The 26984-nt window shown below is 36.8% G+C and overlaps 1 protein-coding gene across 3 annotated transcripts in view; it reads right to left on the minus strand.

Moving 5' to 3' along the window:
* Positions 1-1656: 1656 nt before the first annotated feature.
* Positions 1657-26984, minus strand: part of elavl2 (ELAV like neuron-specific RNA binding protein 2) — a 46398-nt gene continuing 21070 nt past the window's right edge. Inside the window, exons 2-9 of one of the 3 annotated variants that reach the window (XM_015378199.1) lie at positions 23469-23559; positions 22497-22737; positions 15623-15658; positions 13145-13248; positions 8928-9081; positions 7592-7817; positions 7183-7221; positions 1657-2516 (exon numbers count right to left, since the gene is read on the minus strand). In XM_015378199.1, the coding sequence (XP_015233685.1) occupies positions 2186-2516; positions 7183-7221; positions 7592-7817; positions 8928-9081; positions 13145-13248; positions 15623-15658; positions 22497-22737; positions 23469-23540 (1203 nt within the window). In that variant the 5' untranslated portion in view covers positions 23541-23559 and the 3' untranslated portion in view covers positions 1657-2185. Of the gene's footprint in view, positions 2517-7182; positions 7222-7591; positions 7818-8927; positions 9082-13144; positions 13249-15622; positions 15659-22496; positions 22741-23468; positions 23560-26984 lie in introns of all 3 variants that reach the window. The other 2 variants (XM_015378198.1, XM_015378200.1) reach the window with 2 other exon arrangements.

Below are 26984 nucleotides of genomic sequence, written 5' to 3' on the forward strand. Positions count from 1 at the left end.
TTATTGATGTACTGAACACTGAAAAAAATCCAAAGTATCCAAACACAAAGTAAAGAACATGTACATCCTCTTAAATAGTCAACAAAAGATATTCTGATCCAAAAAGGCTGTAAACCAAGTCAGACTATACAACTTCAAATAAATAATTATTCCCATTAAGTAGTGAGATAGGACGGTTTTGGAGGGAGCGGTTTTTCACGCCGGACCATCAGCAGAATTGGCAAGGACCAAACGATCCTCAAAAGGTTTCAAAATGGGAGAGGTCAACGGCGGCGTGAAAAATGTGCTCCTCGTCTCCCCCCACAGCAGCAAGTACCACAACTCATCTCGACTTAAAGTTTAAATTTTACAAGTAACAACAAAAGGAGGAATAGATAAAAGAAAAAAAAGCAGTTGCAAAGAACTCTATGCATAGCACACTGCTTGTTTGAGGGGGCAAGCATGACTAGTAACTGGCTGAAACACCAAGCAGGATGCAGGTTCAGTAGTCTGTGCGTCTAGATGTTTGGTCACGCTGATCTCGTTTCCGGGAATTTTGTAGCCAATTTAATTTCATCGTTTCTCTGGATGTTAATGCAACTGCTTCGCTTTTCTTCCCCAAACATTATAAAGCAATATACACCTTTTTACGATTTTAAAGACAGGTTATATGCATTACGTATATACGAGTATGAAAGAAAGCAAAGTTTTTTCCAAACTGTGGTTTATATCCATTCTTTACCACATAAATATATATATATATATATATATCTAATGTTTATATATATATTAAAAAAACAAATGTCTATACTTTTAATACTTTTTTTTTCTTTTTTCAACAAAGCAAGACTATCTACAGACCAAACAACCAACATATTTGATGCACTGAAATGCTAGTCCATAGGACAACATCTTTTAACCTAAAGGAAATAAAAGCTTTCAAAAACAATATCTTACATACTCGGTGAATGAAAACAAAAAACAAAAAGTATAATCACACTTTCCAACAAAGTCTAACCTAGAACAAAAAGGTCTGCTTAATACAATGTAAAAAAAGTCTTATTTACACAGCTCTGAAGTTATCCCTTTGATTCTTCTGGCTTTCTTTTTAAGTGCCTCCACCATCATCAACTTGTCAACAATCTTTCTTACAAAGTATGTAAAAACCCCCAATGTTCAATATTAAGACAAAAATCTGTCCGATACCGTAGATACGCCACAAAAACACCTTGAGCTCCATCTGACAGAAATCTTACAGGAAGAACTGATTTTAATCCCCCATAACCTTTTAAGATCTCTCCTTACTCTAATTTTGCTTGCACTAGTTTTATCTTTTTTTTCCCCCGCCCCCGTTTCCAAATGTAATCGGAAAAGTGAATTTTTAGTCGAGCAGACGACCAGGGTTGAAGAAAGACCCACAAGATGACTTACAAATGAAACCAGCACTGGTGCCGATTCTGTAATCTAAAGGTAATACAAAGATCTCAAAAGGTATCTTTTACTTCATAAATCTCTCCAGAAACATCAGCCACTGCAAACTTTCCATTTAAAGTTCAAAAGCTCACAAGGTGTCATATGAAGATATTTCTCAAAGTATCCAAGTCAAAATATTTTGTTCCAGGTCCAGTAAAAAGTTTCTCCAAATTTTCTTTTTATAAAAATAGATGCTTTTTTTTAAACCCACATCAAAGAGGTTCTTAGCTCTTTGGCAAGGTACTGCTTTAAGAATTTTTTTTGTCTTTTTATGCGTTAGGTTTACAAGAAGCAACATTATGCAGCCAACCAATTACCAACTCAGTACAATAAAATAACAGAAACGGCTCAAAGTAAGTACTCGCTAACCACTCAAAGCATTAACGCACCGATGGCAAATCAGGACACAAAGAAAAGTCACAACACATAGCTTTACGAGACTGTATCAAAGTAATGTGCGAGGAAAAATCAAGAAACTTTAGTAACCTTATAGGTAATCATCCGAAGACGGCAAGAGATTCAATGTCACAGGTTTTAAAACCTGAAGAGTTTTTTTCTGTATTAAACTAATGGAAATATTCAAAGCTTAGCAATGGTGGAAAAACAAAAACAATGTAGGACTCTAAATATCGATTACAAAGCTGTTTTACTAATGTAGAAAGTTATGGTCAATAAGCTTCAATTTCCCTTTTTTCTTGTTCAGTTTTCTAGAAACAATCTTAGTGAAGGGGGTTTAGGCTTTGTGTGTTTTGTTAGTTTTGAAAGAGACTTGCAGAACTCTGTCCCCAAGGCGATATCCGTTCAAGCTGGCGATGGCCACCGCCGCCTCGTCGTAATTAGTCATGGTGACAAAGCCGAATCCTTTGCACTTGTTTGTGTTGAAGTCACGGATGACCTTGACGTTTGTGACGGCACCGAACGGCCCAAACATCTGCCAGAGGATGCTTTCGTCTGCGTCTGGAGCCAGGTTGTAGACGAAGATGCACCAGCCAGTGCCTGCGTGACCCGGGATGTTGATTCCAGCCAGACTGGTCACCCCATCGATTGCCATGGGTGAGAACCGACTGAAGGGAAAAACAGAAACAAACCATTGTTCAAGACAAAAACAGAGCAACCTGCTTAAAAACAGGTTTTTAATCCAGTCTGGGTATTCCCTACTAGAGGGTACAGGTGCTCAGCATCACAATAACATCAACACAATTGCATTGACGACAGTAAATCTAATGATTACTTTTTTTTTTAAGCATTTTTCTATCTTGGAGGTATAGCAGAGGAATTTTGCGATGTTTTGAAAAGACACACCCTCTTCCCTTTTAAAAAACGCACATGCTCAACCCTGCACCTGCTCCTCGTGCACGCTCTGTTTAAAAGTTGCCATTTACGTCTCTCATACAAGCTTATTTTCCAAACAATGTGACAAAATTTGACTTTAAAAGCAGCAAACAAAACAAAAGCAGGTGCACATGTCTGTGTTTACATTTCCCCACACTTTTGATAAGCTCTATATAATATTACAATGTCCTCGAACTGTGACCTTTCAGGTCAGGGCATCTTAATCTCACAAGTTGGCCAAAAATTCAGCTTCCCCCATTTAAAACAGCTGTGGCTTCTTTCCGAGCTTTAAATCAAGAGAAAAAAAATCCCTAGAAATCAAAGGCAAAGCATAACTGAAAAATAAACATCCCATTACCGTTTGGGTTTTTGCCCAGACCAAAATACAGAGGCACAGAAAAGCCCAGGCCATTAGTGAACGTGGTTTTACGGTTTTGGGAAACAAAATTCAGAGTGCTTGGAGAGCCTATGAATTATTGCAGCAGGTGTCACATGGGATTAGCTGCTCCAGTTGGCCTCTCAGGGAACATTCACTGTGACAGGTGTGCTCCCAGCATCAAGGACCCACAGAGACATTTGGCAACGAAGACTTGCACCAAGGAATGAGGTGCACATGAAATCAAAAGTGTATTGTTGCTGATGGCCCTTTGAGCCTCAGAAAGCTGGACTTCAATCACACTTGAGGAAACGACACCAATACTCTGGCAAATCCTGAAAGGTGTCTGACGCAACCAAGTTTAAAAACAGAAAAGGCCTGTCCATAATGGATCAAAGCAGGGAAAACCAAGCTCAAAACACAGGTATGTAATTTGGTGCAATAGCAAAGATCATTATAAAATGCAGGCCTTTGTGATGTAGACAACCCTGTAATCTAGACATGTGGCATCCATGCAGCTGAATTCTACCAGACTGCATTTAAATGAGCGCTAGAAGAAAAAAATGACACTGTGCCATTTTCAATTCTCCTCAGACCGTTATCCACGCAAGCAACAACCTACCAGTGAGTTCAAAGTGACCGCAAAATGTCAGTTTCATGTTTTTGACTAAAAATCTGAAAATAATGAAATGCAGAACATGCAAGCCCCAGATATAATTTATAACCTATTAGATTTTAAAAGAAAAATCTAGACCATTTCCTAAACCATTTAATTTAATCCTGAGAATTTGTACTCATTCATTAGAAGGAATATTTAATGTAGTTTTATCATTTTGGAAGAAGTTTTATTTTAAGGTAAATTCAAATGCATATGATTTCTGTCTATGATATCAATACATTTTGTGTTTTGTGCCCCTTAATCCTATACAACAGCTAAGGTAAATCAGCTGTCACTCACCACCACTACCCCCTACAAAGCAAAAACACCTGCTTTGAGCCCATTATGCCACACCTTTATTCTCTATTAAAAACAACAAAACTAATGCTTTGGGCGTGGGATTTATTTACTGCTGTAACATGAAAGATAGGACATGTCAGGCAGTACCATTCCTGACTAAAAGCTGGTCTAAGAGGTTGTAAACTTACCAAAATAGGCCATGCTTTAATTAGTGAGCCTACCAGCTTTTTCCACTTTTTTAAAATTCTCACATATTTTCCATATTACAGTTTATAGATGTGAAAATGGACACAACTTAAAGCTACTGAAACCTTATAGATTAACTTTCATGTCTAAGATGTGCTAAAGATTTCCCAGATTTTTTTTTTGTTAGAAATAAAAAAAAAAAAATTAATTGCCCTATTCCATCAGAAAATATCACAATTATGCGTTCAAATTTATATCATGTGTACAATATACACAAACAGCGTAAAACACTAATTTTATTTTGCTATAATCTTTGTGCAAAGTACACAACGGAGCAAAAATGTAAACATGGTGGAGCCTGGGATACTCTGTTGCATCAGCATCATCTACATCAAGAAATAAAATGTTGCCAATTTCTAATAAGGGCTGAGTTTTTCAAAGTACTACTACTGTCAAGCTCATTACATATTTGTGCTCCTCTATAGCACACATAAAATCTGCTGCTTTTTAATTTTCTTGCTTTGTTTTTCAGTAATGGCTTTTATCGTGTACTGAAACTGTGATATAGGAATAAGAATAAACCACTTATATAGGTTATTATACATGGTGCTAACATTGTGATGGAGATTACATTCTTGAAGCCTTTGAAATTTAAATATAAGGAAGAGGGGATTTGTTTGAGAATCAGGAAATAACTCATGTAGCTTTCTTTTGGACTGCCTGTAATTTTAATTAGGGCTGAAACAATCTGATAAATCGATTGATATATTTATCAACTATTCAGTAATCGATTCATAGTGAACTGGAGTGTAGAGACTCTAAAATGTGTCTAAAGCTGAAATAGCAGCCCACCTTGAGCAGCAATTATACCAAAATTGTAAAAAAATAAAAAAAATAAAAATAAAAAAATATAAACATTTTGCATTAAATACAAATGTTTTTCGTCATTCAATATGCTCTATTCAGAACTCTCCAAGTGGAAAAGCTTTATTTTTACCTGATTTAATTTCACCAAAAGTCTTCTTTAAGGAACCATTTGCTAACCGATTATCAAGAAATTATCGACATATTAATCGATTTGCAAAATAATTGTTAGTTGTGATCCTAATTCAATTCTACAACTTTGAAATATATTATTCCATATGAAATTGCAATAATGTACATGAATTAATGAACAAAAACTAAAAGGCTTTCCGAAGCTACACTGATCCGAATCAGAACTACTTTTATACAGCAGGCTTCGGTAATTGCCAAGCGCCACGAGGCAAAGGGCCCCCTAAACAGGATGTGACATTCACAGGTCTTTAGCTTGTAGTGACACAACTACCAAATTGTGTATACTTCAAGTCAGCAAACTTCTCTAAAACTGATGTTTGGGCGAAAAAAAAAGAAAAATGATCTTTAGGTTTAAGAGTATCAATTTGTTTACTTGTAGTACATTCCTTAAGCTAATTTGTTTGGGTAAAGATATGGTCTGATTTGGTGAAATCTTAGAAAAGTTGTATAAAAACGGATTTATATTTATAGTACCTCAAAAGTAGTTCTGTAAATTATAGAACATATAATTAAATGGTAATGTAGTGATTGGCTTGCATGACTTTAGACTTAATGCCTCATTAGCCATTTAGATCAACAAACAACGCTCAGGGCCCTGTCACACCGTGCCAATTTAGCCAGCATATGCCCGACGTCCCAGAATCTCCTAAAACGCCACCATACGCTGAAATTTCTATGTATTTTTTTTAAGTTTGGCCATATAAATCGCGTATTCACAACTAGTCCTGAACTTATGTCAAATGGTAGCTCAACTGATGCATAACGCACTGCAGCGTAATACCCATGACTTCATGGGCATTTCAAAGCATCAGTTAAAGCTGCTCCCCTAAGGTGCCCGACCTGCATAAAAATATGTCTTTGATTGTCTGCCTGCCCTCCCTCCCTCCAAAAAAAAAAAAAAAAAAAAAAAAAAAAAAAAAAAGACTTTAAACGTGGGTTTGCAATCACAGCAGATTCATTATAATGCCTGCTAGGATGTTTGTTGGTCGTGAACGCAGGGAGGATCCATTACACTCACCCTATGATGGGGATGCAGTCTGGAGAAGTTACTCAGGTTTTGGATAAGCTGGACGCCACAACTTATGTGTAACTTGCACTTAACTTATGTCAACGATCAGATAACACACCCTGCGTATGGCATACGTCGAAAGTTTGAGCAGGCTCAAAACCTCTCGATGTACGATTTATGTCGTCGTGTTTCAGCGTGCTCATAACTTATACAAAACGTACCCATAACTTATCCAACGTATGTCAGCATTTTAGCCAGATTTGCCATACGTCAAGCATACGCTGGTCTAAATCGTCAAGGTGTGAGAGGGGCTCAGCGAATTGAGTAGCTTAAACTTATTGACCGTTTTCAGTCAGTACATCTACGGCACTAACGCATCAGCTACTATCATGTCACCCCACCCAGCATTGCCAAAATAACCTTTTGAACAGTGTGTTTACAGCTGCACTAAATGTAAACAACAGCTGGCACCGCTTGGGTTTGATTGAGGCAAAAATGTGATCCAAACAGCAGGTAATCCTCCAAGGATTTCTAATGAGGACCATCATTGCATCTACCTTCTCTTCTCACACCACAAATCTACTTTTTAGTCTTGCAACCTTTGAATATTAATCTCTTCCTCCGTGTTCCTCTACTCCTACTGGATCTGTACTTTAATTACAGGATGTGTTCATACAGTCTGTCGGTGATCTCATGTTGAATCAGTGAGACCTTGAGAAGCATTAACCACCTACGTAACAATATAAGCCCCCCTATTAGGTCTATGATCTCCCGGGATCAATTAAAACTAATTTTAAAAGAAAATCTGATTACCTTTTGACTCCATAGGCCATGTTCAGCAAATTGTCCAACCTTGAGGAAAGGAGAAAAAAAAAAGAATAAATAAAATCAGTAAATAGAAATGTTTTTGAAGATGATGCATCATGAAAAGATGACAGATGGTAAAATGGTTTCTATTCAATGAGTAATGTCAGTAGGTTCGCTCAAGGGTATTCCAGGACCTTTATAGCCTCCACTAACCTGCTGACTGCTCTCGTTTTTTATAATTACCCTACACAGCTTAGACTTTCAGTTAATGCTGGGCTTTAAAATAATTAAACTAAGATTGCATTTTATATAAGAAAGAAAAAGTGAAAAAGAATGGTGGTGTAATGATGAGGATGAAGAATTCAGTCTGCTTGGCTCTGTTCAGAGTTTTTCCCTTTAGGTATGCCCCTATTACCTGAAGCGTTGTGCCTGCTGTGCGAGGGGTCCTGGGTACCTTCGATTGGGCGACTGATACAGCTGAGACAGCAGCGCCTGGCTGGTCTTCTGGCTCGGGTTGTTTGCAAACTTGACTGTAATGGGTTCAGTTGCACCTGGTGGCTTCTGACAGTTCAGACCCTTTATGGCCTCCTCAGCCTCAACTCGCCGGTCAAAACGGATGAAGCCGACGCCCCTGGAAACGCCTAAGGAGAGATTAACACTCAGGTTCATTGTTCCATTACACCATTTGTCTTGTAGCTATACAGCTCTTACACCAAGATAATCAAGTTACCAACTTTTACACAAATTCTTAGAATATTAGTCATTCAAACTCTTGGTCCTCTTGAATGCAAAATTAGCCATGGAGTAAAAATAAAGGTTTCTTAAATTTTACAATCGTATTCCAGCAATTTTCTGATTAAAACTGGTTTAAAAATATGAGTGTATGTTTTTTTTATCATCTTCACAATGAGCTTCTTCAAGACTTCTGAATAAACTTCACCCCCTCTTTAAATTGAACTAGAATGTAAAAACTCCACTTAAGCAGATCTAATTGTACTGAAAGAAATAACCAAAATAAATGACTTTTATAATCAAAAATCTAAGGTGAAGATAACATTTAATTATCTCTTTAATTTATTTAAGACCTTCTGACATTTAGTTCAGCCACTTATATCTAATCCGAATGTTTCAATACAGCTCTTAGACAAGTAGACTTGTTTGATACATGTGAATGCAGAGGAATTAAGTTTAGCTCACTTGAATTTCAATGAATCAGAGGTATAATTTAATGTTTTCTCTTGCAGGTTGAACCAGAGAGACCTGCATAAAATGAAGTGAAAAGCCCTGGAATGTGTAATTTTGTTTTTTGAGAAATAAATGTGCCCACGGTGCACGCTGAAAGGAGGGTCAAATCAAATGTCTGCAGATTTGCTGAGCTTTTTGTAAACAGGTTCAGCTTTCAAATGATGGCTGAGAAAAAGAAGATGCAAGAGCTCTAAATACATTTGTTTTAGGCTGTGAAAAAGGAATATTTAAACCTTGAAGAAAAAGAAAAAGCTTAAAAAGAAAATACTGAAGGAAAGAAAATTTTAAGCAGACTGCTGCTGCTTTAAAGGTGCCTCTTTCATATTCTGTTGATGCATATTTATGAACAGCTCTTGTGGAAAATTGTATTTTGGGTCTCACACCAGCAGCTCTGATTTATTTCCCAGCTTGGGCAGTATCATTTCATTCAGCGTTCCCAAAGGGGAAAAGAGAAAAATGTGAGAGTAAAAGAAGAGAAAAAGGGGAGGTAGTCGTGTTCGACTCACCAGTGACTTGGTCCACCAGGATACGTGAGGTAATGATGCGTCCGTATTGAGAGAAGAGCTGCTCTAGTTCCTTCTGTGTCATGGTCTTTGGTAAGCCACTAACGTACAAATTTGCATCTCTGATGGAGGCAGAGCTTGGCCGCGCATAAGAAACCTGCAGAAGGAAAGCACCACAAAGCTAACATCAACTCTTATTGGTACCATTAACCCATAAAGACATCTGTAGAAGCAGAAATTTGTTTAGTTTTATCAATTTTTGGTTGCCTAGCTTCTCATTAAGAAATTTTTTTATACCGTTTGCAAAAGTCAAACAGTTAGATGCTGGTGAGGAAATCCACATTTTCAATTAAATAATCTGCAGAGTATAGTGAAGGTTAATTAAGAGGACTGAACCGAAGCAATAATTTCAGCTATATATCACTTTTCACTATTAACTGCTGAAGAGAAAAATAAAAATGAGTGTTTGCTATAAAATCAAAGACTAATAGATAACCCTTATAATTGATAACCAACATTTCTGTTTCATCTTGATAAGAATGCAAAGAGTAGTGAAATCCTGAATGTATCAAATCCATCATCACCAATTACAGCAAAACATCTTTTAAATAGGATTTTAACTTTATTTCTGTCATATATTTTGACAATAGCAGTTGTTTTTTCCAGCTATACCAGAGTGGAACCACATCCCATTAAAGAGTAGGGTTGACCCAGTGACCCGATATTATACCCATACTGCAGCTTTTAGAATCGGCTGATGTAAATATTTACCAGATACAATATTCGTATTACTCATACCAGCTTCTATTACCCATTTTATGATGTAAAATGTTAGAAAATACTTGATCAAATAAAACTGAAAACAAAATTTTATCAAAGGTATAAAAAACAGTGACCCATATAAAGTTAACCAATGAGTTACAGAAACTTAACAGAAGGGTTCTTTCCATCAGCCTGAAAATATCGGAGATTTTAGATGCCGGCTGATAAAATTCAATACTTTCCAATACTTAATAGATCCCTAGTAAAGAGCCTTTAAAATGGGCACTGTGGTAAATATAAAAAAAATATGTCTAGGTTGTTTTAAGTTAATCTAGGCAGGCTGCCACCCTTTAGAGGGTGAAACCATTTCTTTTTGGTCACATAGTACCAGAATATTACAGGCATGAACGACAATTGGAACAAGCAGTCAAACCCTTTAGTTGCTTGGAAGCAATTGTACATTAGGAAGCTTAGCAGAGATGTGTGGCATTAACTGGTTTATAATCAAAGAAAAAATGTGACATTTAAAACTAGAATTAAAAGCGGGACCAAAATCCCAACAATATTAAACAGACCTTTTCAAAAAGAAAGAACTGTTTCAACCGTCACTGTTCATTGGTTAATCCAGCTAGCATTGCTAAATCCAGAGTGTTTTGCTCTGATACTGGGGTCATGACCCCAGGGATATAGAGAAGGCTGACATTTCTTTACATTGCATATTCCATAACACACGAGGTTGAAAGGTCAAAATGATCAACCAGCCACCATCAAGTACTTTCTATCATCTGCTAAAAGTCTGGTTATCTTTCATTTTCTTGGTCTTAATAAATAAATCATGACTGTCTTATGAAAGAAATCCTTTTAGACATTTCAGATCTCATTTTAAATGCTACCATTTAGATATTCTTTCCTCAGGGCTACAACAAACGATCATCATTCAGCCTCTTGGCTCTGGGGTACCATTATTAGAAAAGCATCCCAACTTCTCAGCACATCTTCAAAAATTGGGCATATAAAAATTGATGGTTTCATTCACAAGGTGCTAGATAGCCAATTTTGTTTAACTCAAAGTATTTGGGGTCATAAAAAGAAAGTATACCTCTTTAAAAATATATTTTTTTATATATTTTGCACTCTTATTTAAAAAAGGGGGTTAGGGTAGATTATTTTTCTTTGTATGGCAAGTAATGACATGATGGCGTCTGAGATTTGTAGCTTTATAAACCAATTTAGATTGAAATATTTTTTCTAACATTCTATATCTAAACCCCAATGTTTACAGATTATGGAAGATATTTCTATTTACACCAACTTAGAATCCTCACAGCTTGTTCCAGCATAAACGTGGCCAATCCCATCCAGTCCTTTGTCGTCTGGACTGATTTGACTTGCCCTCAGCACACAATGAGAGAAAAATAATGCCCCACAAACACATTTATCAATAAAAAGACTAATTGAAATGCAAAAATGCATTGCAGAGCCAATCATTACTACCAGTGCTTCAATTAATTTCTCCTTAGTCCAACAGCTAATTTTTAGTCAAAGACATTTATCAGGGTTCCTACAGCATAAGGCAAGTTAAATTCAAGACTTTTAGGAGTTTTTAATGCCACTTAAATTCGCTACCAGGTTTTTCACAAGAAAAACCTGGTAGCGATTTTTTATTTTAACACAAACCATTACTTTCTGGCCCAGTAGATAGGTTTCAAATTTTTAAAAACTTTCCATATAGGAAGAAAGCTGAAAACAAAAATACATTTTTCAAGACTACTGATCTGAAATCACCAACTTTGTTTTGTTCCCTACTCAATCCCTCTACTTTCATTGTCGGCGTACCGCCAAACATTATGCTGAGATTTTGTTCTACTGGCGCGGTTGGTGGTGCGAGAGATGCTGTGGAGGAGTTGCAGAGACAAGGGTGGAACAGAACGGAGAAATACCTGCTGCTTCGCCATAATTTCATTTTGACGCTTTGAGTTTCACGCTTCGCACATGTGTCTCCGATGCCTTGATTCCTATCGCGCTTCATCTACATTCCCTGGCAGTGGTTTTAGCCGTGCAGAAATCTCTTGAATAGCCCATTTTTCGTTGAATTTAAAACTTCCCCATGTCGTCCAGATTTTAAAAAGTTACGGGCATATCACCCATAGGTCCGGCCGCAACATCTTTATTGGTTCCGCTATAGTAAAGGAACCAAAAATGGTTAGAGTGAGCGGTCCAGTAAATGTAAGAAAAATATTGTAAATTATTTTATTTTTTGATATGGATTACAAAAATAAAATCCTATTTATGGTGTGGTAACAATTTCAAGACCTATGAAAGACTTATTTAAGACATTTTAATACCAATTAAGGCCTTGATTTTATTTTGAAGAATTGAATACCTTTTAAGATTTTAAGGATCTGCAGGAACACTGATTATCCAGTAAGCAGCAAGCACCCCAATCTAGATCAAATACTGCATTTTTTGGCAAAAACATTTTAAGGATGACATTGTAAGATTTTTTTTTAATTAAAAAGGTAGGACAGACTCGAATGATTTTACTCAAAATTCAAAGACCGAGTCTTTAAATTTAATATGAGAAAAGCAGCTACTCTGTATGGCTATAGGAAAAACATGGTCTAATGTTCCTTCTTTTATCAGCAGAGTGTAGAGTCACCACATCTGATAAGCGCACTACTAAATCGGCTCTGACGTGAATGCAAAAAGTGTAAAAGCTTCACGACAGGATCTAGAAGACTCCGTCCTCTCACCTCTGCTTGTCTCAGTCTCCCCTTCACACTTTATTTCATGCTAATACGCACAAAGTGTACTCCTCCAGCAGACTATGGTTTATTTGCACATCTGACACAGCAGCAAGAGAACTTTAAATGTGCTGCACAAAAATGTAGCCATGTCCTACTTTCAGGGGCACGAACTGGGAGATTAACTGAAGCACAGACATGAAGAGAATTATAAGACTGCTTTGCTCGTGGAAATAAACTGATCTGGTTTAGAAAATGTCATAACTATGCCAATTTTTTTTTGTGCTAAAAAAACAAAACATGCAGCCTAAAAGTTTGCTAATTTTTAAGCAAAGATGTCCCATTACACCCCCTCCACAGGATTTTTAGTAAAAACGACGCATTTAAAAAAAATTACTGATCAGTCGCCACTGTCCACAATCCAACAACACTACATGTAAAAAATGAGTTTCCCCCGCAGCATGTGGAGAGCCATGTTGTCTGATGAATGCTAATGGCAGCCACCTCCCTGTAAAGTCATACAGCAGAGCTCCTGCACATGCAACCATAGAAACAGTTCTGCTCTACTTGAGGCCCAAGCAAAGCCGTCTGTGCCCAGATTAACAATAGGCTCCCTTTCCACCCTACCGTGCTCTGGCATCATAATGCTGCAGAGAAAAACAAGCAGAGGTAGATATCAGAAGCACACACTGGAGTTTTTTAAATGCATCTTACCTTGATGGTTTTAGTCTGAAGTCTTAAGCCATTTAAGGTATTTATGGCCTTCTCTGCATCTTTTGGGTCCACATAATTGACAAATCCATAACCTAGGCTCTGCCCTGCAAAACAAGAAAAAAAATGTTCAAACTAAGTGAAACTGGAAAGGAAAATGGGCCAATACAAAGACTGACATTTTAACATAACAAAGAAAGGAAAAAGACTTATGAATCATGGACAAAAAAAAGCCTTTTTTTCTTTCAGCTAAAACGAATGAGAATTGGCAAAGGAAGAAGTTTTTCCTCCCTTTCTCAGATCATGCGGTTGTTCAGGTCAGAAGTCCATTTTCAAATAATCTGCATAATATCAGATATTCCTAACAGCCAAATTACAGCTCCAAATTACATTCGTTAACAGTTCCTAACTACAATCTGTGTCAGGATTTTCATTTGAGCATAATCTGAACAATAAATAGGGACCTGCTCTGTACACAAACCCACTGCAACTAGATTACCCATCTCACTGCTTTTTGAGTTTCTGCCCATTAATGTTAGCAAGACTGCATCAAATATCAGTAACTCAGGAAACTATCAAATGAAAGAAGCATAAATCAGTGTCTCATTTTAACGGCAGGGATTTAATTGACAAAGGTGAAATGTAATTAGTCTACATCTTAAAACTTGGCCAAAAAAACAATAAAAAGAAAACCTTTGTTATATTAATTATTGGGTTGAATAAAAACTTAACCAAATATTGTAAAGCAAAATTTCAGGGTCTCTGGTCATTCTGCAGAGCTAACTTTCCCAGAGATCCAAGAAGTTCAAATCTATTGAAAATAACATTTTAGTTGGCAGTGAGGAATTTAAAATGTAAAAAAAATGACATTCAGAAGTGTTTCCAGATTTTCCAAAGCAGTTTTTAAACCAATTTTGTCATCAAGATGTTTTGAAGATTCACCACTTCAACACATGGACAATGTAGCATCAAGTTATTACTCAATTGAGGGATGTTCAAAACAGGAATGCATCCAACGACTGAAGGACACGAGCCTTAAGATTTGGGATTCATTAACTTGGATTTAGCAGTGAAATGGATCATTAAAAAATATTGCTTTAAATGGAAACCATTTAAATTTTAGATGCTTCTGCAATTGTCTAAACTGGCAGAGTGACAAGAAAAGCAAGCAGCCCTAGCTTTAATTTACTCATCCAACCTACAATTCCAGCAAAAAGGTAACGAGGAAAGATTTCCACATCGAGCTACGATGCAAGTTTAAAAAATAAGAATTTGAAAATCAAGACTAAATTAATCCAAGATTGAGGATGGGAACAAAATGGTTCAATGAAAAACTTTAGCAGTGAGACAGCAATCTGACCATCACAGTAACCTGAATTTATCAGCACTGAGTTTTTCCAGGTAAGTACATTTTTGTACCTTTTAATCAGTGCTCCATTGTTGTCTATTTAATTCAACTAAAAAGCAATAAACTGTTTCGCCAGAATGTTTTGTTGCATTTAAAGCTGCAACAGCTACTTTTGGACATTAAGAATCGCAGTAACCAAGACAGGGGAACCATTTATGCAACAGGTTTAAGACGCCCAAGTTACCACTCCAAGCCTGTAGGTGGTGGTAATAAGCATACAGTGGGTTTGCCATGACACAGAAAGGAAGAATGTTTCAGCTAGTGCCAAGATCCATGCAGGAAAACTAGAGCATGCACTGTTCCCATGCAGGAGTCTTGCAACAATGTGGACAAAAGCAAATTAAGTGCTATGAAGAAATGAAAACCAGGAATGGGGAGAGAAAAAAACAAAAAAAACAAACTGTGTATTCTCCAATATCATTACCATAAATGTTCAGGAATTTTAACCATGTAATGGACCAATAACCACTTTAATACATGAACTAAACTCTGTACTTTATATTCAACAATGACTAACCTCATGCTATTCTCTTGAATAATTTCAAATCAATAAGAAAAAATTATTTTGTTGCATATGACCTTTTGTATAGAGCATATTTAAAATGAACGTGCAATTGCAATTTTGGTTTTCTCTGGGTTCCCAACTTCAGATATTATACAACAGTTATACAACATCCCCTTCCTTCAACTTCAGGAGTCATTTTATGTCCTCTTTTGTACTTATGACCAGATCATAAAGCTCATTATCTAGGGTAAAATAACCACTCAACCGACTTAAACACATGAACATCCGAAACATTTTCCTCCTGATTCCCATGTTTTCACTCTGTATTATGTCAGGCATACAGAAAATGATGGTTACCCAGTAACAAGTTAGAAGGGAGAGGGTTTGTATGTTTTGTTTTAATAAAGTGTTAAAAAGGACACAAAAACAGTGCTCTTATACCAATACCACCTTAAAGTCTTAACACCAAAATAAAATTGGGGCAAAAAAAAAAAAAAATGCCTTAAAAGCCACTTTTCTGTATTGTGCTTTCACCATTTTCTATCCAATCCCAGAGTATGATTAGTACCTGCTAACTCATCCGTTCTGCTGTACCATGAAGTCCCTGCAGACAGGAATGCAGCGTTAACTCATTACACATTTAATTTTTTTTTTTTCCTCTTTTCAAGCTTTCAGCATTTGAGCAAAACGTTTCTCCAGCCAAGAATTTCAATAGTGGTCCGGACCTTAAGTTGACACTTGATTACTCAGCAACTGACAGACTGCTTCCTGGATCCTTTAAGTTTGCTACCGCAGGAGGAAAATCAGAAAAAATAAAAAAAATTGCAACAGGGTGCTCTGCACAGTCTGACACAGAAACAATAGACCTCCTCGCCCACCTACTTTACCCAAATCATATCAACAACAAGACATTTGGAGACGTGTCTGGCAGTGACAGTCCTTTCTAGAGCCAAGAACATATGAGACAGCTTCCCAACCCAATGCACTGAAAACCTGTATAAACTGCATGCTTTTGGGCTAGTCATACTGAGTGGGAGTTTATGCTGTGTTAAACTCCTCATGGCCCATGGGGAACTGTTTTTATAAACAAAAACATAGTAGACATGGGCCGGTTACCAGTTTCACTGGATACTCTGGTATGAAAAATAACTTAAAACCGCTCAAGTTTTCAGTCAATGTTACTGTGGTATAAAACTATTTGTTTGTCTTTTTAAAAAATCTCAAAAAAAGAGGACTTGGATTTTTAGCTGCAGCATCACAACCGCTTTTCACACTTTCCTGTAGCTGAGGTTGGCGAAAGGAGGCGGGGAGCAACTCCAAACTTTGCAGTTTTTTTCCCCTTCCAGATAATGAGAATACTGCAGGGCAGCATCAGTCAGCTCTAATGGAATATTTCTGCTAGACAGCAACGGCTTTGAGGAAAAGGGTCAACATACGCAAGTTCGCACAGTGACAACTAGAGGAAGAAATGCAGCTATGATTGCATATCTGATGAACAATCTAGTTCCTTCTGCTAAATTCAAGGTAAACTTGTGCAACTGTGGAACCATCTACAGGAAAAGATGGTAGCTTGTACTTCCTCAGGAAGCTTAGGTCCTCCAGTGTTTGCAGCAAGATGCTGCAGATCCATCTATCCATTGTTGTGGAGTGTATGATCTCCTCTGCTGTGGTAACAGCAACAGAGCAGATGACCTAAAAGCTCAACAAGCTTATAGAGAACGCTGTCTGTATCCTAGGAACTCCTCTAGAGATGATTTCACAAAGAATTCTTCATAAAGTGAAGTTTATAGAACATGCTCTTTGAAGATGGTATTTTAAACAATGGTAAAAAAAAAAAATGCATTTTAAGTAAAGGGCTTCTCCAGATCCGATGCAACACTATGCTTTTTGAAATTCAGATTTGAAATGATAATCAAATTCAGTAAATTTAAACCAGTCCAAATTGAATATATACACATATTGGATCTCCGCTTTAGATTAAAATTACTCAGATGTAACAGTTTAACCTTTCTAGGTTTCAGACCAGATGTTGCTTTTCTACCTGTTAAATTTCTTTCACAAATTACATGCACTTCCTGTAAAATACTACAGCCAGTATGAGAGCTGGAATTTTTGCTTTCAGCTACCATGACAAGGAAATGCCTCTCAACTCCACTGCAGGTAAACTTTCTGGGGTATGTTCTAGGTCACCTTCCTGATGTCAAAGTATTTTCAAACTAGAGGTAATGAGCTCCACTTTAGATGGATCAGAGGTCATTCCCCGAGATAGCCCACTTCATTTGATGTGAAAGCTTATCTAAACGGTTGCACACTAACAAGGAAACTCTTGTCTGCCTCCTTGAAAGCAAACCTGAATGAAATTCAGTAACAGTGGAAATGCAATCAGGCTACTTAAAAAAAAATATCTTGAAGAACCACTTACCCCTAGATCTGCTTAGTTTTTTTTTGTTTAAAAAAAGGATTCTCCACCTCAAACTATTTTCTGCATGTTCGCTGAAATCTGAACTTTTGTGTTAAACCATCTGTTTGATGCCATCTTAAGGTTATAAAACAAAAATATTACTGCAGCAGATTTTTCCTATTGGTTTAGCCTGAGATGAGACTTCAGAAAGATTGGACTGACATAAGCAGCTCCAGTCCCGACAGCTGCTCTCTGCTGACTCACTCGTACTTAGGCAAAGAACGATTAAATAATCTTCCTATATGGAAAAGAAAAAAAAATACCCTAACATTTCCTCAAAGTAAGCACATGCAATTAAAAAAAAAACAATTTTTATAAAAAACAAACAAAAAAAAATGATATCACTAATCTGGCTTAAGTTTTGCCGACAAAATGAAGTTTGTTGTTTCTCTAGGCTACAAAAAGTGCTCTGGTAGTCTAGTAAACTAGCCCCACCCACCAGCAGCCAAAATCATTTTTGCCTGTGAGTTTGGTATAGCCTGGATCAATGCCCCAGGCCCTAGAACTGGTGGGCCAATCACAAAGTTTAATTTTTAATTTTTGGATGCCAAGTGGACAGGGTTTTGAGGGTGTGATGACAGAGTTGTACAAAGCTGGACAAAGCACAACAAGGAAGATGGCTACAACTATTGAACAGTAGCATGCACTTTGGCGGCAGCAGCTTTCAATGGAGCGTTCCATTGAAAGTTAAAAGTTCTATTTTCTGTTGCCAATGTTCAATAAAAGTACGTTTTAAGATAATTTGAGGCGAGAATATTCTCTAAAGTGTCATAAATAGTTGATTTACCAATTTAATGCATAATAAAAAAAAAAAAACAATTTCCAAAGTTGAGGACCGCGGCAACCAGCGGACGTCCGAGGCTAACGGCAGCCAGGGCTAACCGCAGCCCATTTGCAGCGGCCCTCTCTTGGTGTAGTTGTATGTGAAGGACAGCTGGTTCTGATAGCGATTTTTGACTCAGCTTTGGAATAAGTTTTTGAAGGATTAGACTTGGGGTTTTCGTTGAAACGTGAGCAAGAAGAGGCTCTATGCTCATTCATTTTTAAGAAGGACATATTTGCCGTTTTACCAACAGTCCGATTGTTTAGACTCCCCCACCAGCTTTCTGTCGCGCTTACTACGTCAGTCAGTTGCACTCATTGGTTAAGGCATTGGCCAATATGCACAGACAGCGGTTTGAAAGACAACGGGTTGTTCTCATCAACAATCTTCCGAAGTCTCATTCATCGGAGCCAGACTAAATCACACATTTAATCTCACATTTATTCTGGTTTATTAGGCTAGTATTCTGGAATTTGTTTTGTGTCAATGGGTAACAAGATGTCTGGGCCTCCCTACTGAAGCTGCTACCCCCGCGACCCGACCCTGGATAAGCGGACGAAGACGGATGGATGTGTAACAAGACAAAGTTATCAATTTGTTCATCAATAATAGGTCATTTGGATATTTATTGAAGGTTCCCACAAAAATATATGTGGGATGAGCCGCACAGAATCTCTGAGCCAGCAGCTCAAACTAGCATGGCTCAGGACTGTTCGCCTCCTCACCAACATTACTTGCAACCCAACGCAGTGCATTACTCCAACTTTACACAAAAACCAGGAGGATTTTTACTGCAGGGATGAACAGAGAGCTGAGATACGGACAGTTTCTCAATTCACAAGAACACAAGTATGGACTTGTGTTCTTGCAAAGTCCGTTCTTGACAAGAACTTAAAGAGTGAAAACTGGGAGAACGGGAGCATACAGCATAAATCTGCATTCATGACATCACCACATTCAAAGCTCGCCTGGACCCACTTTTCACTTTATTAAAAGTCTAAATTACTTTTTTCATTTATTGTGGGAATAATGATTAGCAGTCAAAAATGCTAAACAAACGTTTTGCCAATAAAAATAAATAAATAAAAGCAAGGCCAACATGAATCATACATGCTTTTATTACTTCTTTTCTAGCATAGAGTGTTGTTGAAAATATTACAAATACTGGTATTACTAAAAGAGAATAGTCAACAAAAGGTATGATAATGATTTATGTAATATTAACCATGAGGTTAAGAAACTAAATGGAAGCAGAAAGATTAAATCAGCCTGTCAATATTGGAGATCTTAAATGAGAAATAATCCAATATTAGGTTTTTTGCTAGTATCTAACTGATATCTGATATTAGTATAGATATTTATTAGCCAGATCAAGGCTTTGCAAAAATACAAAATTCTAAAAACAAAACTTATGTTATTGTTCCATTATTAAAAAAAATAAAAAATAATAAAATTGGGGGGAGAACTATAGAGGACTTTAATTTTATCTCCCAACTAAGATCTATTCTTTAAGAATATCGACTTCTATTCCTTGAATCACCTTATAAACAGGATCCAGTATAGACAACAGAAACAAGTAAAAACTTTTAAATGAGCTAAAGAGCTGACAGAGGCCTGCCGGGCATCCTGTAATGCAAACGTTAAGCCTTCACTGAACCAATTTATTTCTGTAAGTAAACATTCAAAACACCCTTTTATAACCAAGAGGCCGTCATTAAAGTAAAGGAGACTTGCCAAGATACCCTTTCAAACGGCAACACCCAGCTTCAAGTAAAACGCTGCTGCTGCCCACAGAGGGAGAAATGAAGATATCACAAAGCTGTTCCTGCTGCTGCAGCCAAAGCATGTAAAGCAAAGAGGAAGCACACCATCTCTCTGGTGATTACTAAACATCTGATGTAGCACCCGTACAGAGATGCAGACTGGCTTAAATCCATTGCCACAGGGCTAAGGAAGAGACAAAAGCTGCAGTCTGGAGGGTATAGCGGTTTTATGTAATGCTGAAATCAGAGCAAAAATCCAGAGGAATTTCACTTAAGGCTTTGAAGAATATAAAGCTTCTAATTATTCCCACCTCATTTCAAGTCTTTAGGTTAAAAGGGAATATTAAAAAAATAATTTCCACAAAAAGTATGTGATAGCGTTGGACTACAGACTGGCCATATATCCTGGATAAATACAAATTTAATCTTTGATTCCTGCATAAATATCTTCACAGGGGCACTGGTAGTAAAGACGACGCTAGAGATTCCATGCGTTAAATCTATGGCTGATCAATACAATTTAAGTATGTATCTGAAGGTGCCACATGTTTTTCCTCTTAAATAAATGCCAACAGGTTGGGTGTTCCCACCACAAAAACAACTGATGTCTGTGGGAATCAAGCTAAAATAGTTCATACCAACCAAAATCGCCTGTAGGCAACTATCCAAAGAAAATGACTCAAAAGTTCAAAGGAAGATGAAAAGGTTTAAGCAGAGGTAAACGTACCGTTGCCATTTAAAAAGAGGAAAATAACATTTAAAAGCCAAGTAATAGATTAGTTATTCGTTAATAACAAATTTAAAAGGGAAAGGAAAAAACAAAGACTCATCAGGTCCAAGCTATTAGGAAAAAAATTGTACTAAATTTGTGGTAAAACCTAAAAGGAAAACATTGCTTATATATAAAAAAAAAAAAAAAAAAATGTTTTGTGGGAATGTTTTATTTTGAAGTGTCCTTTCTTGTTTCCAAACTGTACAATTTTAACTACATATAAAATCAGTTGTATATTTTAAAGTAATTTCTCGAGATGCTGGAGAAAGCAAGAAAGACCAGAGCGCTCTCTCCAACCTTATTCTGAATAGAGCAATAAAGCTCTACATCTTCCCCTGATGTCTCTTTAAACTGCTGGCATAAGGGTATTACACCTCTTTACTTAAAGGAGACAGACAAGTTGACAAATGGACAACAGGTTCTTCTATTTGGAAATGGCTTTGGTTGTGATATACATGGAAACTAACAGCTTTTAAGCACAACCTGCAGGCTCTAAAACAGCCGCCTGACTAATGCACCTTACAGATTTTAACAGACCTAGTGCTACACCGTAAATAATATCTTAAATGTTTGTTTCAGTGTATGTATCACATAATAAAGGGTTCATAGAATGATTATATAGGGGATTTGGTGCTGGTCCTTAAGGTCTCTGAATAGGGTGTGTAACATTGGTTGGGCTGAAAATGGCATATTTGCTGTTATATGAGCCCTAATGCCAGCCTGGTTATAAGCCATAGAATGAAAAAACAGGTTTACTTCCTTTTATGGTATGCTCATGAATATTTAGACGAAATGTGCGCCGATTGGTTGGTTTACAATGACCAAAGCGGCTATGCAAAGACACATCAGAGCAACAAGCACTCACTCACTGAAACATCCAAATAGTTGATATGGTAGGGTGACCAGACGTCCTCTTTTTCCCAGACATATCCTACTTTCTACACCTAAAAAAAATTTCTGGGGGTGGGGGGATTTCAAAATGCAGAAGGAGTGTCTCTCCATACAAATTAAATCACTGCAGCAAAAACCAGATAAGATGCCATTAGTAACTAATAGAACAACGATAGCAACCTTTTCTACATATCTCTGAATAACAGCAGAAAGACGTGAAACATTTCAAAAATGCATGCATTACAAAAAAAGAAAAAAAAGTTTGAGCTGGACATGCTCCATTTTAATTAAACAAAAATGACTAAATATTAAAGGACCTCCTGTCCTTCAGCCTTGTTCTCATAGTAAGATCTTTCAGCCTGACTCAAAGGAAGAGCTGCAACAGTGGATATAAAATTCAAAGTAAGGTCTGGGTAACCTGACCGTAGACGGAAGCTAATACGCAGCGGCCTCAGAGATCAGCCTGTTCATGTCAGCTTCACCAGGAGCTTCTGTCAGTTGTTTTTCTACCCCTAAAAGCAACTCCAGTCATTTTAAAACTGAAACCACTCAGGTTTTCTAATAAATGCTTCAGCAGTCAGTAGCTTGAGGCTTTTGTAAAATAAAAAATAAAATAAAAAAGAAAACAACCCACAACAGCATGCAAAAATGCCAAATCCAGGAGAAAGATTGCAAATACATAACAGACAGAGCATTGGATCTAGGAAAAAGGCAGACAATCACTGACATTACCTGTGATTTTGTCTCGAACCAGTTTGCAGGACTCGATTTCTCCAATACTTCCAAACAAACTCTTGAGCTCCTCCTGGGTCATGTTCTGAGGCAGATAGTTGACTATCAAGTTAGTTTTACTGTCCTCTATGCTCCCCGACTCTACAGGTGAGGAGCAGTTGTTTGACATTGTTGAGGGACCATTGCTCGTGTTGTTGCACGTTGGCCCATTGGACATCTGTGTTTCCATGGTCGCAATTACCTGCTAAAGAGACAGAAGGAAAAAGAAAAAAAAATGCGTTAAGGCTCTATTATAGACATATGGTGACAAAAAATGCACAGTTAAAGAAGGAAGCTATTTATACCTCAAGACATTGTTCTGTTCAAGTTAAATATTTGGTGATCTCAAATTGATTTAAAAGGAAAACTTTGTAGTAATACAATGGGATATTTTAAAAGCATTTGTATATAGTTAAACGAAAATTAGAATTAAATAGAATTAAAAGATTTTGCTTCTGCTACAATTGATGCTCTTTGCATCCTTAACTATTACACTTAAGAAAAAAAATACTACAATTCCACTTGTTTTCAGCAAAATTAAGTAGATGTACCAGAGCCCCTAGAAACACCCAATCTGCAGACATCAGTTAAGCAGCGTCGGAATAAAAAAAAAAACCTTTAGACTGTGCGAGGCAGTCTGCTACAAGCTAATATATGAAGAGTCATACTTTATTAAGAAATTCACCATGTGTAGAGAGCAGATTGGTGTAATCCCGCCACAATCAAGATTTTTCTTTAAACAGTCAAATTTGTTTAAAAAAAAAAAAAAAAAACTGATTAAGGAGGCTTCAACCCCACCAACGAGAAAACATAAACATAACCTTGTTCTGAACATTAAAATATGACCGAGCCAATATGATTGGTATGGCCTGAGCACTAAGAGAAAAAGACCTTCCAGCCAAATGATTTCAAGATATAAAAAGTGCCACAGACCCCAGTCCAAGGCTCAGGAGCCCACGAACCACTTCTAAGCAGAGAAGCCACATCGCACAGTCTGACTGCCATGTTAGTTTGGAGTTGCCGTCTGAAAATATGGACACAAAAAGTACTTCATGTTAGAGAAACAAGGATAAAAACAGTCAGATGAGATGTTCTTGTAGGGAGGTTGATGAGGAGGCTATTTTTATAACAGGCTGTCCATGCAGATGACTTTGAATAGGGGGGAAAAAGCAAAACGCAATGTTTAAGTTTGTCAGACATCTACAGTGAAAGACCTGCCTTAGAGATTGAAAGCTTTGAGGCAAGAAATAAACCTCAACAATACGGCAAAATGGCAAGAGTGATAAAACAGTTTAATATTTTTGCTTTGACAAAAAGGGAGCAGGTACATTTCAGTAGGATTGAAACTAATGATCATTTTGTTGATGTATTAATTGTTTATTTTTTTTATCCATCAGATATCAAAAGGTGCCTCAAAAAGGCTATTCAGAATACAAAATGTTTGCATAAGTGTTCCAATTTTGGTATAATTAAGGACTGGAATGCTTTCCAACCTAATGGCAGGTCCTAGACTCCATATTCCAGTTAATGATTAATCAAGTTGACATTTAAAAACTGATTAATCATTAATTCAATTAATTGTTTCAGCCTAGCATTTACCCATTTGATGTTCAATGATTTATAATAAAATTCAAATAACCAGTAAAATTTCGAGAGCTACAACTAATTATGCCAATTGATTAATTGGTCCATTATCCAAATTAATTGGATTGCTAATAGTAAATGAAAACATCTTATATCCACTTTATTCAAAAAATGAACATTTGGACCAACAAAACAATTTCCTGTTATAGTATTAAACATTAAATTATTGTACCTAAAGAACTTCATGTTGAATCAGATTTTAAATTATTCGAGATTCAATATGATCTGTACAAACAACCAAAAAAGTGCAACAGAAGCGTTCTTGTAAAACTGCAATCTTGGTGTGCCTCGCTTGGTGCTGGTGCACCAAGAGAATAATAAAAAAACAAAAAAACAAACACAAAGCCACCAGAGCAAAGACTTCCCTACTGACAAAATTGGCCAATTAAAAAAAAAATATTAAAAACTAACAGCAGTCCATTTAAACACATGTTACATTTGTCTTCCAGTGATGTTTATATCATTTATATCATTTGCAATTGTTTATTTATGATGTTCAATAGATCATACCTTGTTTTTACTTCTGAGAGTCCTCTCAGGACACCCTCAAATTTTTGTAAAATACCTCAAATCTACATGCATCTTGAGCCAGTGTACCAACAGAATTTTATTAAGGTTACATAATGACACAAACGATGTGCAAAATGCCCAAATTGCTCTTGGATGTTTGCTCGTGACCACTCTGCTCAGATGGACAAGCAGAACTAACACACCGTAGGGCAGTGGTAAACAATCAAAAAACAGCGGGGTCCAAATTAAGAAAAACAACCAGTAATTTAACACTGAAATAAAATGCAGATGTTTACGCATCCATTAACATTTTGAATAAAAAAATATTAATAGAATGTTTTTCTATGTTAAAATATAAATCTTTTAATTTGGAATATAGAAAATTGTGTGTGTTTTTTTCCCCACATGCACATATCAAAGTGCTCATTTGAGTGTGGATTGATATTTTTGAATATGTTCAGCCAAACATACTCTGTGCAGGGTCATCTTTGAGCACGCCATTTCACTTTTCACCAGTGCACAATGCTGCTTCCAGCAGTCCACACTTTCTCTACTCTTTTCTCATCTTTCTCACCACCTGGCTTGCCACAGGTTTGCCTGCTGTGTCTAACAGTAGCTAGCAGCAGCAACCCAGACTGACACAGCTCATTGGCTAATTTGTATCATGTGCAGCCTAGTGCCGGATGCTCCGAAGGCTTTACCATATTAAAAGAGATGCAAGTGATGTTTAGAAACCATTGTCAGACAACATGCAGTAATTTATAAATGTTTTAAGTCAGGTTGGGTCCAGATTAGCCAGCAGGTGGGTCTGGATCCTGACCACGGGCAGCTAATCCTTGACCTCTGCCTTAGGGTCTGGTGTCAGAAGTTCAAAACCTCAGCACTTTAAGGAAAATTAAACAACTGAGCATCAGAGTGTTTCTATAGTGAATTAAACCATGTGCATTTAAGCATAAAGTAAGGCTGGGTGATCAATTTATCATATCAGCTTATGAGGAATATTTTTTGAAAAATTTTGGCTTCCATAGCTGAGACATCCCTTCACCTTTTCTTCTGAGATGTATACCAAAACCTGATAAACTAGCTTGTTGTGCAATATTGTGTAGACTAATATCACACCATCATTAATCTGCTAACAAGCAGACAGCACCAGGTGATAAATCAGACCAACACTGAGGCATACAGAACATTATTTTTTATAAATAAATCTCATTATCCATTTTGCTCTGACAGACTGGCAATATGGGGATCATCAAGCTTGACACTGCATCTATGCCTTTAAAGGTTTCTCCCTCTATCTGCTGGTGGGGCAGGAGGCCTTGAGTCATGTCGCTGACAAAGTCTGAAGGGTTTTGTTATTGCCAACTTGAGATCTTCAAAACAGGTTTCTCATGTATAAATAAGCTAAATGTGGGTAAAAACATTGTGTGGCAGTAATGCTCATTTAAGTTCAGTGCATCAGCCTAATGTCAGGATCATTTTGTTCAGTACAACCAGCCATTACACTGAAATGTGCTGAATAGAACCATAGAAAGAGAGGCCAGATGTGAACCGAAGGGCTGATGTTAATAAAAAAATTCAATAAAGGTTATAGTTATTCTTCTGGAGCCAAGATTTTAATGGCATGCTGGCCAACCACTGATTGAGGTTACAAAGTTTGAAAACAAAACAACTTTGGATAAAACAACTCACCGCTGTTTAGCTCCCTTCACCCCTAGTGAGGTTTTGTTATTTCAGTTACTACATAATCACCCTGGTATGCTTTTTTGATGTCAAATTACTTTCCCGAGCTTGCATATTATATTGCATTTATCATTATTTTATCATTTATTATATTGCATATGTTCATATCTTGTGTTTTGTTAAGCACTCATACTCATTAGATAATGGCAACACTGGATCCATTCTAAATTATTTAATCGATTTGATGTTGCAGATTCAAATAATTATTTTTTTTTATTTATTTTTTTTTTACTTAGGATAAATGTAAAAGAAAATGTCAGAGTTCTAAAAATCTACACAAATTTCACTGATACGCACTCGTCATCTCAGTTGACATTATGGCAGATGAAATCTGTTAGGCAATTCAAAGGAATAACCAAATAACTGATGAGTTATGTAGCTTTTACCAGTTCAACAGTACAAAAATGTCACTTTCAAATTATGAAACAGATTTGTGATTGCAGTAAAAATCAAAACTCGCTGTACAAAAATTGCAAAAGCTGAATCAGCAGGAAAGTATCAAGGTTTTAAAAACCTCAATTTTAAACAGCATTTCCCAGTCAACCAATTGTA

Source organism: Cyprinodon variegatus, unplaced genomic scaffold (assembly GCF_000732505.1).
Source record: "Cyprinodon variegatus isolate N-32 unplaced genomic scaffold, C_variegatus-1.0 Scaffold166, whole genome shotgun sequence".
Lineage (NCBI taxonomy): Eukaryota > Metazoa > Chordata > Actinopteri > Cyprinodontiformes > Cyprinodontidae > Cyprinodon > Cyprinodon variegatus.